Genomic DNA, 17,421 nt, shown 5'->3' with positions numbered 1-17,421 from the left:
TGGTTGCTGGGATTTGAACTCCAGACCTTCGGAAGAGCAGTCGGGTGCTCTTAACCACTGAGCCGTCTCACCAGCCCTGTTTGCTTGTTTTTGGGACAGTGTTCTGGAACTTACTGTGTAGACCAGGCTAACCTCAGGCAGATATCACAGAGATCTGCCTCCTCTCTGTGCCTGGCTTTGACTTTATTGTACTGACCTCAGAGGCAGAGGTGTTCTCACTTCTAATTTCTGAACTCAGATGATACAGGCATGGTGGTTAGGTTTTTGTGAACACAAACTAGAATCATCTGAGTGGGGGGGGCCCAATTAAGAAACCCCCACCCCCACTCCTGAGATGACACAGTGGTTAAGAGCACTGACTGTTCTTTCAGAGGTCCTGAGTTCAATTCCCATCATCCACATTGTATCAGCAACAGCTTACTCATATATATAAAATAAATAAATCTTTAAAGAAAAGAAAATGCCGCCATAGGCTTGCCTTCGGGGGTGATTTTCATGATTGGTGATTGATGTAAAAGGGCCTGACTCACTGGGCAGTGCCACCCATTGGCAAGTGGCCCTGGAGTGTATAAGAAAGCAAACTGAGCAAGCCAGTAAAGACCATTCATCCATGGCCCCTGCTTCAGTTCTTGCCTCTAGTTTCCTGCCTTGACTTCCCTTGGTGATGGGCAGTGACCTGGAAATATAAGATCAAATAAACTCTTTCCTCCTCGAGTTGCTTTTGCTCATGGTCTTATATCACAGCAGTTTTAATAAATTCTATTGAAAAGTGCAGTCAGTTACATAGTACACACCAGCTGGTGTCTTTCACCATTACACATCATTAGAGATAGCTCAAGTAGGTTTGTAAAGGTGAGCATAATGGGAAATTTCAAGTTACAGGTAATCCTGTGTGGTCTCTTTCTTTAGAGGAACGCCTACTCGGATATTCCCCCACCATTCCATATCAGAGTCTGTGAACTACGATGTGAGAGTGTTTGGATCATCTCTCCCTGTTAAGATCATGGAAGCCCTGACAATGGCTGAGGGTAGGTGTCATCTTTTCATTTGTTCCCATATTGGTCAATAACCAGGTCACATGTGATGACATTTTGGCTTTGTCTGGTAGAGAAGTAGGCAGCCTGCTGAGCTCTCCCCATCCCTGAGACATTGATCTGTGAAGTTGAGTGAATCTTTATAAGATAGTCACATCAGTGATGAGTGATTTTTTTTTTAAAATATTTATTATTATACACAATACACTGTAGCTGTCTTCAGACACACCAGAAGAGGGTGTTAGATCTCATTACAGATGGTTGTGAACTGGGATTTGAACTCAGGACCTTTGGAAGAGCAGTCAGTGCTCTTAACTGCTGAGCATCTCTCCAGCCCTCACTAATAATTTTTAACTCAAAACTTTGATATTTGTGTATGTCACTCATGTCTGTTCAGTCACAGCATGTGGGGGCTCAGGGTAGCTTTCAGATCATGAAGCTTGAGTAGCAGTGGATACAAATGTCCTGTTGTAAAAGGACCGTTTGCTGTCCTTCAGCTTAGGCACCCTGGCTGCCAGTCCCTGGGCTCTAGGGAAGGTGGTGTTCACACTGCTACACTCTGCCATGCATCCTCCTCTTTACCTAGCTTCTCCCCCTTCATTCTCTTTTTGTCATCCTGAAATTTTTTTTCGCCCCTGAGACAGGATTTTCTCTGTGTAGTCCTGGCTGTCCTGGAACTCACTCTATAGACCAGGCTGGCCTTGAACTCACAAATCTGCCTGCCTCTGCCTCCCGAGTGCTGGGATTAAAGGTGTGCGCCACCACTCTCGGCCATCCTGAAATTTTTAATTCATATTCTGAGCATACTTCTGGTCACGCCACGTTCGTGTTCACAGTGCATAGCCTCCCCTCAGGAGTGAATCCCGAGAAGCTGAGGAGCAGTGCAGACTTGAAGAACTTGTCTCCATTGTAGGTCTGACCACATGTGATGTTGGGTCAGACCTGCACGGGCTGGGGCTGACCACTCACAAGCAGGTGTTCCAGGTCAGCAGGAAGTTCTGCACAGCTTGGGCGCATTTCCACAGTTAGCATATTCATTTCCAGTGCTGTGTGCTTTGCACTGCTACCCTGTCTAAAAGCAACGAGCAAAGCTCAACTAAGATTCTCAAAGCTGGGAACACATGAAGGCTTACCACCGCCCCCTGGACATGGTGTATTGACTCATTTTGTCCCTTAGTGAGCAATGCTCTTGTGTTTCCTTAGGATGAAATGGTTACCCTCTCTAAGGAGCTCTGTTTGAAAATTATATTCTTTTGAAGGAATGTGATAATTTCTTCAAAAATAGTAGTTAATATGAGGGTTATTGTTTGGTTTATCAAATTATAAGTGATTCTTACAGAAGTTAAATCGTCTCTTTGGTTTTGGGGGCAGGAGGGGGGGTAGACCAGACTGACTTCAAACTCAAAAAGATCCATCTGTCTCTGCTTCCTGAGTGGTGGAATTAAAGGTATGTCCATTAAGCCTATCTAAGATTCTTTATAACAGGGCTAGAGAGATGGCTCCCTTCCAAAGATCCTGAGTTCAATTCCCAGCATCTACATGGCAGCTCACAGCCATCTGTAATGGGGATACAGTGCATTCTTCTGGTGTGTCTGAAGACAGCGATAGTGTACTCATATACATGAAATAAATTAAAAAAAATTTTTTTTAAAGATTCTTTATAACAAAAGTTAAAGAATATTAGACATATACCCAAATAGTTTTTGCCTTTGGATATGTTTCTAAAGGTAAATAAATAAATCTCATTTTTGATAGATTAATCTTAAATATTTGGAAGTTATGTGACTTGCATTTTTAAATTAATTTTACCTTAATAATGTATTATGGTAATTGTATCTTTGCACACCTAAGTATATCCATGCACCATGTGTATGCACGAGCCTGTGGTGTCAGAAGGGTCAGTGGGCTCTTGTAGAGCTAGAGTGTTAGGTGGAGTTATATCGTTATGTGCGTGCTGGTAATCAGGCCCAGGTCCTCTGCAGGAGCAGTCGTGCAACTCCCTGTTTTGGTGACAAATGTGGTAAAAAGATGTTGCTACAAGGAGATGAAACGACTTTTCATGGTCTGGATGTGGGGTTAACTGCATGTCTTATTTCCTCAGCTGACGAGCAGCTATCTGTCCACGTCGATGAAGGTGGGTGGGCCTGCCTGGTATGCACGGAGAAGCTCCTCATTTGGAAGATTGCTGTGTCGCCTGTCACTAAGGTAGCGGCCCTTCAGATGCCCAGTCAGGAAAAGGGGTCCCGGCTGGCTCTTTATCTGCACCTTTTCTTCTTTCAAGCTCACTGAGGAGGCAGTCAGTCCGTCCGTCCATGAGATTGTGAAGGAGTCAGGACATGGAGGCTAGTGACATGGTTCAGCGGGGAAGAGTTCTTCCGCAGGTTCTGAGTTCAATTCCCAGCAACTGCGTGGTGGCTCACCATCTCTAAGGACCGGATGCCCTCAGGATGTATATGTAGGGAGAGAGAGGCAGAGAGAATGAGAATAAATTAAAGAAAACCACCATATTTTTAAATAAATAAATAAATAAATAAAAAGAATTCAGGATAATGAAATATTGAATGTACATGTTAGTTGGAAAAAAACTTTTAATAGTTTCTTTTTATTGCTGTCTTTAGTGTTTTTCCTTCTCTAAAGACCCACTGCAGCCAAACTAAATGACCATGAGCTTGAGATACTCACTACTGTCTGAGCTCTGGATCATGTGCTGTTGTAGAAAATGTTCCCAAGCCAGGGTTTCTCCCGCACCTTTGACCATTCAGTTCCTGATCAGAGGCACACAACCTTTATATTTACAATGAGCCTCAATCAGCACTAGAGCTGGGCAGATATCTACCCTCTGTGGTAGTAAAAATCCATTTTCCTATGGGTAACCCCAGGTTTTAACTTACTATGTTTCATCTGGCCTGCTCTTAGCTCCAGTTGGCCAGCCCTTGGGTCCATGTTATCATGAACTCGCCTAAGCCATGGTGGCTTCTCCTCTAAGGTATCCCTTCGCACTGTGTTCTCTTGAGGCTGCAAGCTGCCTGAACTTGCTCACCATTATCTTCCTTGCAGTTGAGTTTTTTTCTGAAGGACCAGCTCAATCTACTCATCACACTGTGTATCTGAGTGCTTTCTACGTTTTAGTGAAAGTCCAGTGTGGGGTTAGGAACCTGCACCATGTTTGAGAGAGTACTTTCAACCCTGGAAAGGCCATGTGCAAGAAAGACAGACAGTGCGCGTGGGCACGTGTGTGTACATGTGTGTGTGCATATTCTCTCTCACATACTGAGAATGCAGGTTCCTGTCCTGTAAGACACTCTGACAGTCCTGGGGGAGCACCCTGGGAAGGCATTATAGAGATGGCTCAGTGGTTTAATGTACTTGGTGTTCTTGCAGAAGTCCCCAGCTCAGTTCTCAGCAGCTACATGGTGCCTCACAAATATTTACAGCTCTAATTCCAAAGGGATCCAGTGCCTTCTTCTGGCCCCTGTAGGCACCAGCACCAGACGTATCTGTAGTGCACATACATGCATGTAGGCAAATTACTCATGCATATAAAATTAATAATTTTTTAAAAATTAAAACAAAGCATCCCAGTGTGGTAGTGCATGCCTTTGGTTCCAGACTCCTGCGGCAGAGACAGGTCGGGTGAGTTTTTGTGGATTCAAAGTCAGTTTAGTCTACATACTGAATTTCAAGACAACCAGGGAAAGAAGGAGTAAAGGGGAAAGGGAAGGTGTGGAGAGAGAGAGGGAGAGGAGGAGGAGGAGGAGGAGGAGGAGAGGAGTGGGGAGGAGCTAATCCTGGATCATCAGCACGGTGTCCTCTCACTCAGCTCTTACTGTCTCTTCCTACTCTAAACTCCAAAAGGATTCGCAGGTGGGGAAAAGAGGGGCCGAGCCTTTGGCTAACATCAACTTTAAATACGAGTGGCTTAAGATGTCAGGGAGGAATTAAATGTTGGCCTTCGATGTAGAGTAAATATAGACCAGCAAATCTCATTGCCCTTATCCTCAGCCAGACTTGAGTTCCTTACCTTGATAAAGGAAACCAGACCCAATCCAACAGGCTCCTCCCCTACACAGAGAGCCCTTCTGTCTTATCCTTTCCCACCTAAAGGGCTTCGGCCACTTAATAGTTTTTAAACAAAATCTGTATTATTTGCACTTAATAAAGTTAGATTAGAGGCTTTGAGAAAGTCCAGGGACCACAGTGCTAAGCAGTGCCTATAGAAGTCTAGCACTGGTACTGCCCACACAGCTGAGACCTGAGCATGCTCTCTTGTGAGTTGGATTCATAGTGGTAAAATGACATGAGTTGCTAGGCTGACCTTGGTGGCCAGCTCCCAACAGTGGGAGCATCGGTGACGCTTCCAACATCCTCTTAGCCTCCTCTCAAGACCATCTCCTAGCTGTTGTCACTAATGTGGGTCAACGTCCCATGGGAGCATGGGCTCCTTCCTGCCTGAATCTTGGTGTCTGAAGACTTGCCGCCCTCCTTGGCTACATAGAAAGGATGTGTAGTTAGAAGTAGAAGGGGGGATTCCCATGTGTACTGAGTTAGCAGAGGGAACTGAGTGTACAGCTACAAGCCTAAGAAATAGTTTGATGGAGACTTGGTGTAATTTCTCTCTGACCATAATAATTTTACATGTCAAATAAATATTACCTCAGCTAGCAAAGTTTTGCAGGAAACTTGGCCACTACCCTAGCCCAGTGGTTCTCAACCTGTGGGTCATGACCCCATGGACATCTCCTATCACATTTACATTATGATTGATAACAGCAAAATTGCAGTTATGAAGCAGCAATGACATAATTGTATGGTTGAGGGGTCACTGCAACATGAGGAACTGTATTAAAGGGTCACATCATTAGGAAGGTTGGGAGCCACTTGTAACAAGTAGAGCCCTTGGCCTGGCATGGCAAGCACAGACTGGTTCATATAGAGGTCCATTTTAGCATCCGTGTGTCCCTGACTTTGTTGTTGATCAAAAAGAGCTGAGAAAAGAAGGATATGGTGGAATAGTGTTTCAGGATGGACTCAAAGTGTGCAGAAAAATTAGAGGCGCCAGAATGAACAAACTGGGTTGAATGTAAAGGTTTTTCTATCTGGGTTTGTCTTGCAGTTGTCTGTCTGCAAAGAACTCCAGCTGCCCCCTAGCGATTTTCACGGGAGCGCTGATTTGGTGGCCCTGTCTTACGCTGCAACCTCAGGTGAAGTCCATTCTGTGCAGGTAGGTGACTTGGAGATGACTGGAGGGTCTGCTGAGGAGGCTCAGCGGGTGGGAGCCTGTGGGGCTCATACAGAGAAGATGGGCTCAGTGCCCAGCACCCACTTTGGGTGACTTATGATCGCAAGCAACTCCAGTTCTAGGGAACCAACACTCTTTTCTGACCTCCGCAGGCACCTGCAAGCAGGTGGTGAATGTACAGACAAGCAGGCATACCTGCAGACACACATTTTTTACAAAGCTAACGGAGAGCCTGATGTGGAGGTACACACTTAATCCCACCACTGGGGAGGCAGAGACGGGCAGAGCCTGGTCTTTGTCAAATTCCAAGCCATGTAGAGCTAGACAAGGCAAGTCCTCGTCTCAGACAAATAATACTTTTTGTAAAATAAGAATATGAAACAGCAAGATGCAGCCTGAGGAAATACTCATAAATCCAACTTAAAAACAGAGATGGCCCAGAGGTTAAGAGCTTGTTGCTTCTGCCGAGGAACCCAATTTAATTGTAGCAGCCACATGGTGGCTCACAACCATCTGGAACTCCAGTTCCAGGGAACTGGATCCCTTCTGACTTCCACAGGCACCAGGCATGTACATATGCATATACATACACGCAGGCAAAACACTCATATACATAAAATACCTAAACCAAAGAAGAAAGGGGGAAAAAAGCAGGGCAGAGTCTTCAGGAGACACAACTTTACCATCAGCACGTGAGGAGCTATGTGGTACTGTCAGCCATTAGAACAGTGCACACAGCACCAGTGGGGCACTGCTGCCCAGCTATAGAGTGGCTGAAGAGCCTGACGCTGCCTGCCAACTCCACTGCATGCTCTTATGCTAGGTTCCCAGGGTCGTTTCCTCCCCATGACTCCCCCAACCCTCTTGAAGGCAGGGTTTCTCTGTATAGCTCTGGCTGTCCTGGAACTCACTCTGTAGACCAGGCTGGCCTTGAACTCAGAGATCACCTGCCTCTGCTCCCAGTGCTGGGATCTGTAACCTAGCTTTAGCTGAGTCTCCTGCATCTCCCTGCTCCCTGTCCCTCAGATCACATGTGTTTATTACCAGTCTCATTGCCCTCCACACCGCTTTTTCTCCTCCCTCTTTAGTTTCCTGGCCTCTATGCACACTCATCGCTACAGAAATAAAAATATGTAAGAAAAGCTAAGATTGCATGTGAGAGCAAACAGTGCTTGTCCCTCTGAGCCTGGACATCTCAATAGAATATTTTCCAGTTCTGTCCATCCACCTGCAAATCTTATAATTTTGATTGAGAAATGGAAAGTTAACACAAAGGTCACTTGTGTTAACAGCAGTTTTATTTGCAGCTCTGGAGCTGGAGATGTCCTTTGACAGACAGCTCAGTCACAGGTGAATGCGGTAACTCAGGTGAATCTCAGGGGAGCTGAGGTGGAGAAGCACAGCTGCAGCTCAGCCTGTTGGGTTTGCTCTCTGGCCTTCTCAAAGTGCCAGAAGTTCAGGGATGGAAACTGGTTCCTCGATAAAAGGGGAAGGGCAGCTGTCAGGGTCTCATCAGGAGTGGGTGACAGAACTGTCGGGTGTCCTTATGATGGGTGCTAACCATCTGCACATGGGGAGGTTCACGTGTGGGAACAGTTTACTGTTGCTTATTCTTTAAAGAATTTTGAGGCATGGTTGTACACAACAGTAATCCCAGTACTGGAGATGCAGAGGCAAGCAGATCTCTGAGTTCAGGGCTAGACAGGGCTACACAGTGAGACCTTCTCTAAAATACATAATTAAATATATAAAATAATAAAGTTAAACATAAATTCTTATTTTCATCAGTGTCATAGGCTCCTGCTTATAAGGCCTTCTTGCATTGTTGCTGATGACTGTGGTTTTGTTTCAAGGCTGTTTCTGTCATGGTTGCTACCAAAGAGGGGTCCATCCGCTATTGGCCCAGCCTCGCCAGGGAAGACACCTACTCAGACACCTGTGTGGATTTGGGAGGCGAGAAGATGTGCAGGTTCCTGACAGCAGTGCAGGTGTGTACGGGGAGAGCTGCAGCGTGGAAGGTAGGGAGGGAGATCTGAAGCTGGAAATGTGGGTTCTGAACAGCTGTAGGGACCTGGGAGGCATCAGAGACAGGCAAGGAAGAGAAGGTGAGGGCCACGGTATGAACTAGAGCAAGGGAGGCTGCTATTCATTGCACAGTTACAAATGCTCTGTTAGACAGGCTCATGCAAGCTGTGCCTGGTGCGATATAACTTTAATCCCAGCACTCAGGAGGCAAAGGCAGGCAGATTTCTGTGAGTACCAGGATAGCCTGGGCTACATATAAAAGCCCGTCTCTCCCCACCCCCACCCCCCCTAAAAAAAGAGGGGGAAGGGGAGGGAAACTAATTCTCTTAGATGCTAGGAGAATACTTGCTGATATCTACTCTACAGTTATGGAAGCAATCTAAGGCTGGCTTAACAGGCACAGGGCCCTTGATTCCATCCCTAGAACCACTTAAACCAGATGTTATGGCCCATGCCCGTGATCCCAGCGTCCAGGAGGATGGGGAGTCCTAGGTCATCCTTGGCTACATAGTGAGTTCATGGTTAGCTTGGAATGCATGCGGCTGCCTCAAAAAAAAAAAAGAAAAGAAAAGAAAAGAAAAGAAAAGAAACCTGACATTTGTTGAACATACTAATGGTAAACCCTTCATTTGAAGCTCAGATTTTAAAAAGATGACATTTATTTATTTTTTATTTCTTCTGTAAGAGTATTTTTGTGTATTAACTAGTGAAAGGATTTGGTATTTATTCACAGGGAGGAAGTTTCATCCTGTCCTCCGTGGGGAGCCATTTGGTTCGATTGATTCCTGAAAGCTCAGGAAAGATTCACCAGCATGTCCTGCCCCAGGGCCAAGGCATGCTCTCAGGGATTGGCCGGAGGGTTTCTTCCCTTTTCGGGATTCTGTCCCCTACTAGTGACCTCATGGTAAGTTTATAAAGAACTCCTATACACTAAGTTGAAATTTCCCTGCACTCAGGTAATTGCCTTCGTATGAATGTAAGCTGTTGTGTTTCTGTTTCTTAGTGTGAGTGTTTGCTGTGTATGTATTTCTGGGTACCACATGGTTGCCTGGTGCCTGCAAGAAGCCAGAGGAGGGAGAGAGCATCAGCTCCTCTGGAACTGCAGTTATGACCAGTTGTGAGCTGCCATGAGGGTGCTGGAATTCAACTTGGTCCTCTTGAAGAGCAACAGCTCTCTCCAGCCCTATTGTGAGAATGTTAAGGTTGAGTTTGGCCTGTGTGTCTTCTCCTCCTCCTCCAGTCTGTGGGTGTCTCCCACTTTCCCTACTGCTGGCCTGGGAGGAAGGAGGTTTGTTCTCTTGTGAAGCAGAGCCCCTTTTTTCTGTACTGAGCTGGAGGCTGAGGCAGTGAGCTACTGAGAGGTATCGGTCACTCAGTGCACTTCCTGACCTCGGGCTACCTTGACACTTGTTCCCTTGAGTCAGGTGTAAGCATAGACTTACCATCTTTTCATCTATTTCTGCTAATGAAGCTGTCCCTTTTCTCAGGTGACCTGGGTTTCCAACCTCCGTGAGAGTCTCTGCTTCTCTCTGTTGTCCCGCAGTGGTTCCCCAGCTGCTTCTGGGTGCATCTCCTGCCACTGTTCTGTCAGTGTCCTGCTAACACTCCTGCTTACAGGCAGGGATGGCTGCCCTGTTGCCCTGTCTTGCCCTATAATAGGAGAAATGGAGATAATGGTGGTTTAAACTAAAAACCGCTGTGTACATAACTTAAAACATCTGTTTTGTACCAAAGAGTCTACTAATACAGACAATGACCATGTCTGGTAAATGTCCTTCTCCCTGCCTGATTCTCTTCACGTTCTTTTATCAAAAGCATAGCCAATGTCTCCGGGACTTATAAGTTTGTAGACTTCATACTCAAGCCACTGTTGTGGCTTCTTACATATTTTCTTCTTAAGTATTTTTCTAATTTTAATAAGGCACTGCTTCTCTGAGAATTGTAACTTTCCCATCTCCCAACTCTGCTTTCCAATTCTGCTCTTCCCAGGCCTCTTCTTTAACAAGTTGGTCTTGGTTTCAAGGCCTACCTCTCCCTACAGAGCCTGGGACAAGAATTCTAGTCAGAAAGCTATAAAGCACATGAGGTCGGAGTCAGTCTCAGCATGTCCCCTTCTCTCTGCACAGCTGGCCAGTGTTCTGTGGGACAGAGGAGGATCAAGTTTCTACACCCTGACGAGTTCAAACATCAGCAAATGGGAACTGGAGGATTCTTCCGAGAAGCAGGTTCACAGCTGGGATGTGCACAGGACCCTGAAGGAGAGCATCACCGATGCTATTTGGGTGAGGAGCAGTAGTGCCCACTGTGGTTTACACGTCACTTATGGTGTGTGACTGCTCGGTCCTTCTTTATCTTTTGTTTGCGTGAGACAGGGACTCAGTCTGTGTAGCCCAGGCTGGTTGTGGACTCTTGAACCCTCCTGCCTCAGCTTCCCAAGTGCTGGGGCTGTAGGTGAGCTTCACCACAGCCAGCCCGTCTGCCTCATTTGTTTGAACACATTTCCATGTAATAAGTAGATAGCCATTACGTATAAGTAGGTGTTCAGTTCCTACCTATAATTGACCTCAGTGGTTGACTTGTTGATTTGTGAGGTGGCAAATAGAAGACAGTCTTGTGTAGCTCAGGCTGGCCTTTTGCCTCTGCCACTTATTCACTAGGAATATAAGCATGTGCCACCATACCCAGCTGACCTAATGTTCTTTTAAAGACGGGCCCTCTACAGCCCTGCCTCCTGGAACTCACTTTGTAGACCAAGCTATCTTTAGTCTCACAGAGATCTGCCTTTGTCTACCTCCTCGGTGTTGGGATTAAAGGTGTGCACCTGGCTAGTTTTTAAATGTTCATTGCTCATGGGCAAAACACTTGGCCAGGTGCTGGGCACACAGTGGTGGAAAAAAAGGCACAGTAACTACTGGGAGCTTACACTTTGGTATTTCCATTTAGGGGTCTGAAAGTAACTATGAAGCTATTAAAGAAGGGGTCAACATTCAGTACTTGGACTTGAAACAAAACTGGTAAGTGCTTAACTTGTCTTAAAGAAGTTGGACAACGGGGTGACATCTTTGTCTGTTGTGCTGGTGTTCTTGTGGTTACTAAGCCTCTGAGAGGTCTGTTTCTTAGGTAGTGGTGCTGGTTCATGTGGGAAATTTAAACATTCCTCAGCTATAAATAGTGTGTTCCTGCCCCCGTTAGACTGACATCTTCATGGCTTGCACAGCTGGCCCAGCTCTGTCTTTATTCCATCTTAAGGTGATGCCAGCACCCCCTCCTTTCTGTTGCCAAGGGAGCCCTGAACAGTGGTCTTTGCTCTATGGAGACATTGGGTTCTCGTCACCGTTAGTGAAGGAGCTCTTGTGTCCCACAGTCAGTGACTAAGCTGATAAAATGAGGCTGTGTCCTCCATTGCGAGCTATACTCAGCATGGTTACGCTTGGACTGAGTTTCCTCTCAGCAGCAGTTCTTAGGAAGGGCTTGGCAGATCAGTTTGTGGTCTCAGCACTCAGGCATTCTGAGGCAAGAGGATTGTGGTTCCTGGCCAGCCTGAGCCATGTACAAGACTCTGTCGAAAACAGACCAAGTTGAAGACTTTTTTTATGTTCTTGTTTGAGACAGGGTCTCATAACACAGCTCTGGCAGTCCTGGAGCTTACTCTGTAGACCAGGCTGGCCTAGAACTCAGAGCTGCCTGCCTCTGCGTCCAGAGTGTTGGAATTAAAGGCGCATGAGACCACCTTACCTGAACAATTGGAGACGTTTCATGTGTTCCCTATGTTCTGGTTTTGGTGTGGCACAGCCGGTGTCCTTGTTTCTCAGAAGGTGTTGCGGTTGCCTCTGGTCACAAGAGGTGGTTATCTCCCAGCACCATTGAGTCTGTTAGCTTGTTTCTCAGCAGGACCTGAAAACCCTGTAAAAGCTGCCCAAGAGGTAAAAATGAGAGTACTTTCTTAATTTCTACAAGCATTATTAAAGACCATATTGTTTCCATTTATCTTTAGCGGCTTTTGGAAATTTAGGGTGTAGCTTGCTATGGGCTCGGCATAGCCTTTTCTGATTGAGAATGAGGATAAAAGCTTGCTTCGGAGCTGCTGCCCTGAGACTCCACTCCTCTGTGCCATGTTGTGACAAAGTAGGAGCTTGGGAGACTCTTGTTCTGTGTCTCAGTGACTGTCCTCTCTCAGGTCTGTGAGCTCTCCTGATGGGGGTGCATGGGCTGCTTCTGTGTGAGAACGTTCTGTTATCACTGACACACGTGTGTGCGTGAGCATGCCTCGCTGTGCTTCCACAGCTACAGGCTGCACTCGCGTGCTCAATGAACAGGCTTAGGAGTCTTTATTGAGTTATTATTGACAAGGTTGTGCTTTCTTCATTTTAGATGTAACGGGGTTAGCTTTGTTTTGTGGCAGCTTTGTAGCACAAGTTAGTCTTGGCCTTGGGGTTCTCCTGACTCGGTCCCTAGAGCAGTGGAGCCCCAGGCATGTGCTCATTCCTGGCTGGGATTTCCCCATCTTAAGTTTATTAATGTACAGATTCTTTTTTAATTAATATAAATTTTTTTTTCGTATGCATTGCTGTTTTGCCTGCATGTATGTCTATGTGAGGGTATCAGATTTTCTGGAACCAGAGCCACAAACAGCCCTCAGGTGCCATGTAGGTACTAGGAATTGAACCGAGGTCCTCTGGAAGAGAAGCCAGTGCTCTCAGCTGCTAAACCATCTCTCCAGCCCCGGTGTGTAGATTTTTATATAACCTGTTTATCAACGTTTTACTGATCTGCAGAATTGCGATTGACTACCTACTGTTTTCACTGCTTAAAATAACTTCATGGATTTTGGGAGGTTTGGTTTGTGGGAGATTATTTTGTTTTGAGACATGGGCTCACTGTATAACTGGCCTGGAACTCAACAGAGATCTGCCTGTCTTTACTTCCCATGTGGGGTTTTTATAGAGGTTTTTGTTTTGTTTTAAGATGTATAGCTTCTCTGTCTATCTCTGTCTCTTTCTCCCACTCTGTGTGTGTATATGTCAATGCACACACACACACACACACACACACACACACGTATACCTGCAGAGCACAGAAAACATCACATTCCTTGGAGCTGGAGTTTCATGCTTGTGAGCCTCCTGATGTGGGTGCTGGGAACAGGCCTCTGAAGAGTAACACATGCTCTTAGCAGTTGAGCAGTCTCTCTAGCACTATGGGTTGTTTTGTTTTGTTTTTCCAATTAGGCTCATGGGTAAAGTCAGGGAGTCCTAGCCCTAGGACCACGTCTTAAGGACCCTGTTAGATGAGTAACCAGGTACTGCCTCAGTAGCGCTGGGTGAACAAGCATAGGTGCTGCTGCTTCATGGCCTCATCACCTGACCTTAGTAATGGACTGTGCTAATTCCAGACTAAGGCAGGCTGATTGTATAAGCCAGGTGCACATAGCATAGTCATCTCAACCACAGTCAGCGCTCGAGCAGCATCTGCATACGCTCAGCAGAGTTTAAACCTCACATAGGTGGCAGTGGGGACAAGAGATCACTTTCCTCCCTTTGTGCCCCTGACGGTTACTGATCCGTTCTTCAAAGCTCTGTCTTCTTCAGAATGCTGAATAGATGCTGTTAAGTGTGTAATACAGCTTGACACGGTTGATTTAAAATCAATTCAGAAATGTCTCCATTTCCATTGCTAGATAGCATTCAGGAGAAAGTATGTGTAGATATATCAGGATTTATCTGCTCAGCAGTTGAAGGCATTCAGTTGTTTTCAGGTTGGCTACTGTAATGAAGCCACGGTAAACATTTGCACTAAGGCAATTGTGAGAGTGGTTTTTTTTCTTCCCTTAAGTATTCAAATATCTAGGTTCAGGGTTCTAGTTTATATGGTGAGTGTGTATAATTTTGTAAGAATCTGACATTACTGTTTACAAAGAATCCTGCAGGGTGTAATGGCATCTGCCTTTGGACCTGTGTGAATCTCAGGACAGCCAGGGCTGTGTATAGTGAAACCCTGTCTCCAACAACAGCAGCAGCAGCAGACACAGAGACCTCCTTTCTCTTCCCACCCCTTTTCTAGCGATGGGCTCCTGATTTTGGCAGCAGCGTGGCACCTGGGAGACAGCCCCTGTCTTGTCTATTACTCTGTGATCACGGTGGAAGACAATGGTAACCAGATGTCAGACGCAGTCACCGTAGAAGTGACTCAGTATAATCCCCCTTTCCAGGTAAGTCCGTCACAGGGAGGCCACAGCTCACCAGAGTCCTGCATAGCCACTGGTGGCTTTAAGGCTCACTGGCAAGATTTGGAAATAGTTGTAGATATTATTGCGTTTTGTTTTTCCATCTCCCTCTCTGGCCCGGTGTGAAGTAAAGAAAGATGATATTGAAGGTAGCCCGCAGCCAGTCCTTGGACAATTTCACTGTAGCTCGGTATTGAGTGGAAAGGAAGTTGGATGACGAGCTGCATGGTGAAATACTTTTCACTTTTCATTTGTTGCAAACTTTCAGTTATAATGTTTTTGGTTAGTTGGTTGGCTTTTCAAGACAGGGTTTCTCTGTGTAGCCCTGGCTGATCTGGAACTCACACTGTAGACCAAGCTGGCCTCAAACTCAGAGATTCTCTTGTCTCTGCCTCCCAAGTGCCCAGATTAAAGGTGTTTAATCCTGCCACCACACTTGGCTTATCTTAACTTCATAGAAGAATTTTTAAATTTTGCTAATTGCAGCTCAGCAAATAATTTTTATAAGATAAGTATCTTAGTCCATTAGCCCTTGTAGTAACTATAAGACAGGATAGCTTAGGAGCTGCCGGAAGGCCCGCAGGTTGGATGTAGTAACTATAAGGCAGGGTAGCTTAGGAGCTGTCGGAAGGCCCGCAGGTTGGATGTAGTAACTATAAGGCAGGGTAGCTTAGGAGCTGTCGGAAGGCCCGCAGGTTGGATGGAGGTCCAGAGTAAAGGTCCCAGGAGCCATGGTCCCATTGTCATAGGCAGCACCTGCTTTTGGGTGCATTTACCTAAACTAAGGTAAGCAGGCTTGCCCAGCAGAGCCTTTCTCAGACTCCATGGTAGCACAGTTAGCAGTTCAGCATCTGAACTCCAGAGGAACACAAGCATCCAGGCAGTCGCAGGGATTATAAACCTCCCCGTCCTGTCTATGAACCATCTTATATAGTGTATGACTTTGACAGAATAATTGGTGAGTGAGAATTTTAACATTCTGTGGAATGGTGTCATATAGACATGGTTGTGAAAATCACAGATATTTTTGTCTGAATTCTTCCTAACTATAATCCTGAATTTACCTTTCAGTCTGAGGACCTGATCGCATGTCGGTTGATGGTGCCAAACTTCGCAAGCCAGATGACCTATCTGTACATGGAGAATGCAGTCTTTGTGTGCTCCACAGGCACTGGGAAGTTTTCTCTTCCTCAGGAAAAGATTGTCTTTGATACACAAGGTACTTTCAAAGACAAGATGAGTTTCTTTCTTCATTGAATTATATTTCCCCTTTGTCAGAATTCAGTCAGTCCTATGCACGTGTCACGTTCTGAACCCCCGTGCTCTGCTTTTATGTGCGTCTATTCACTCACCAGCGTCTTACAGGTTCAGTGAGTGAGTCTTCACCAAAGTAAAGGTCTATGTCGTGTCTGTGAGCGCTGTCGCTGTCCTCAGACTCACCAGAAGAGGCCGTCAGACCCCGTTACAGATGCTTGTGAGCCACCCTGTGGTTGTTGGGAATTGAACTCAGGACCTTCAGAAGAGCAGTCAGTGCTCTTTCTCGAAACAGGGTTTCTCTGGGTAGCCCTGGCCGTCCTAGAACCCACTCTGCAGACCAGACTGGCCTTGAACTCAGAAATCCGCCTGCCTCTGCCTCTGCCTCTCAAATGCTGGGATCAAAGGCGTGAGCCACCACCTCCTGGCCCAGTCAGTGCTCTTAACTGCTGAGCCATCCTTCCAATAAATAATTCTTAAATTCTAGCTCTTTGACCAATTCATTAGCCATCCTTGGTAGTTTCTCATCTTTTATTGTACATTTTGCTTCTGGTTTGCTACCTGCCAATTAGAAACGTTAATACTGTTTGCAGCAGCTGAGTTCACAGCCATGCTGAATACCTAAGCTGGGTAGAACTCCTGTTTTCTTTACATGCAAAATTAGTTTAAAAGATTTTTCTTTTCCTTAGAAGAGACCAAGGAGATAAGTACTGACACTGAGAGAAGTGAGTGCTCGTCTTGCTTTGTGAGAGGGACTTACTCTGCATTAACACTCTTCATAATACTTTGTCCAGCCCTGGCAAAAAGAATCCTGGGACAAGTAGATACTGACGGGTGGCACGGCCTCCCAACACTGCTACAGAGGACAGAGTCTGGGCAGGGCCACAGATAGAGCTGCGTGGTGGTCCCAGATTGTAGGCTGTTCCTAGGCACAGAGCAGCCTGCCAACTGCCTAGATTGGCCATTAGGCAAGGAGCAAGAGGGCGCCACAAGGCAGAGATGCTGCCATTTCGAGTTTGCAGAATAAAGAATTGGGAAGAATTGAGGAGGGGCTTTGCTCACTGTTCCCTTGCAAGGACAAGGTTTGGTTTGGTTGGTTGGTTGTTTTGTTTTTTTCAAGATTTTTTTATCTGTGCAGGAACGGGGGTGGGGGGGTGGGGTGTGGGGGGGGGGGGGAACCAGTGGAAGCCAGAAGAGGGTGTAGTCCCTGCAGCCGGGGTTCGGGATGTTGCAGCCTCTCAGTGAGGTCACTACGCACTGAACTCGTCTTCTGCAGAAGCGGCAAGTGCTGTGACTGAGCCATTGCTCCTGCCCAGCTTGTCTTGGTTTTAAAGTGGAAAGACCGTCTGCTTCATGGACTAGGAGCAGGATCTTTATTTGCTTGTCATAAGCAACAAAGGTCACAGGCCATCAGGACAGTTGAGGTGGTAGAGCTGAGGAATTAATCTGTGCCATCTTGGTGTGTTCTGTTCTCAGGGGATGGCATTTTGGGCGCTGGCTCCTGTGCAGGTGTTCCTATCCTTTTCTCTAGGAACAGTGGTCTGGTGTCTGTCACTCCAAGGGAAAATGTATCCCTGTTAGCAGAAGACCTGGAAGAGTCTTTGACCTCCTCAGTTGGTGGACGGGGCAGTGAGGTAAGGATCAAA

The 17,421-nt window shown here is 46.2% G+C and overlaps 1 protein-coding gene across 1 annotated transcript in view; it reads left to right on the top strand.

Annotated features, from left to right (window-relative positions):
- The window catches only part of Nup133 (nucleoporin 133), a 49,450-nt gene that overhangs the window by 2,029 nt on the left and 30,000 nt on the right, over positions 1–17,421 (top strand). Inside the window, exons 2-11 of the mRNA XM_021170539.2 lie at positions 910–1,028; positions 3,136–3,239; positions 6,148–6,255; positions 8,127–8,261; positions 9,032–9,202; positions 10,425–10,580; positions 11,242–11,312; positions 14,359–14,506; positions 15,593–15,740; positions 17,252–17,409. Coding sequence (XP_021026198.1) covers positions 910–1,028; positions 3,136–3,239; positions 6,148–6,255; positions 8,127–8,261; positions 9,032–9,202; positions 10,425–10,580; positions 11,242–11,312; positions 14,359–14,506; positions 15,593–15,740; positions 17,252–17,409 — 1,318 coding nt within the window. The remainder of the gene's footprint in view (positions 1–909; positions 1,029–3,135; positions 3,240–6,147; positions 6,256–8,126; positions 8,262–9,031; positions 9,203–10,424; positions 10,581–11,241; positions 11,313–14,358; positions 14,507–15,592; positions 15,741–17,251; positions 17,410–17,421) is intronic.

Source organism: Mus caroli, chromosome 8, assembly GCF_900094665.2.
Source record: "Mus caroli chromosome 8, CAROLI_EIJ_v1.1, whole genome shotgun sequence".
NCBI lineage: Eukaryota > Metazoa > Chordata > Mammalia > Rodentia > Muridae > Mus > Mus caroli.
The sequence above is the reverse complement of the archived record's forward strand: the minus strand, read 5'-3'. Positions and strand labels throughout refer to the sequence as shown.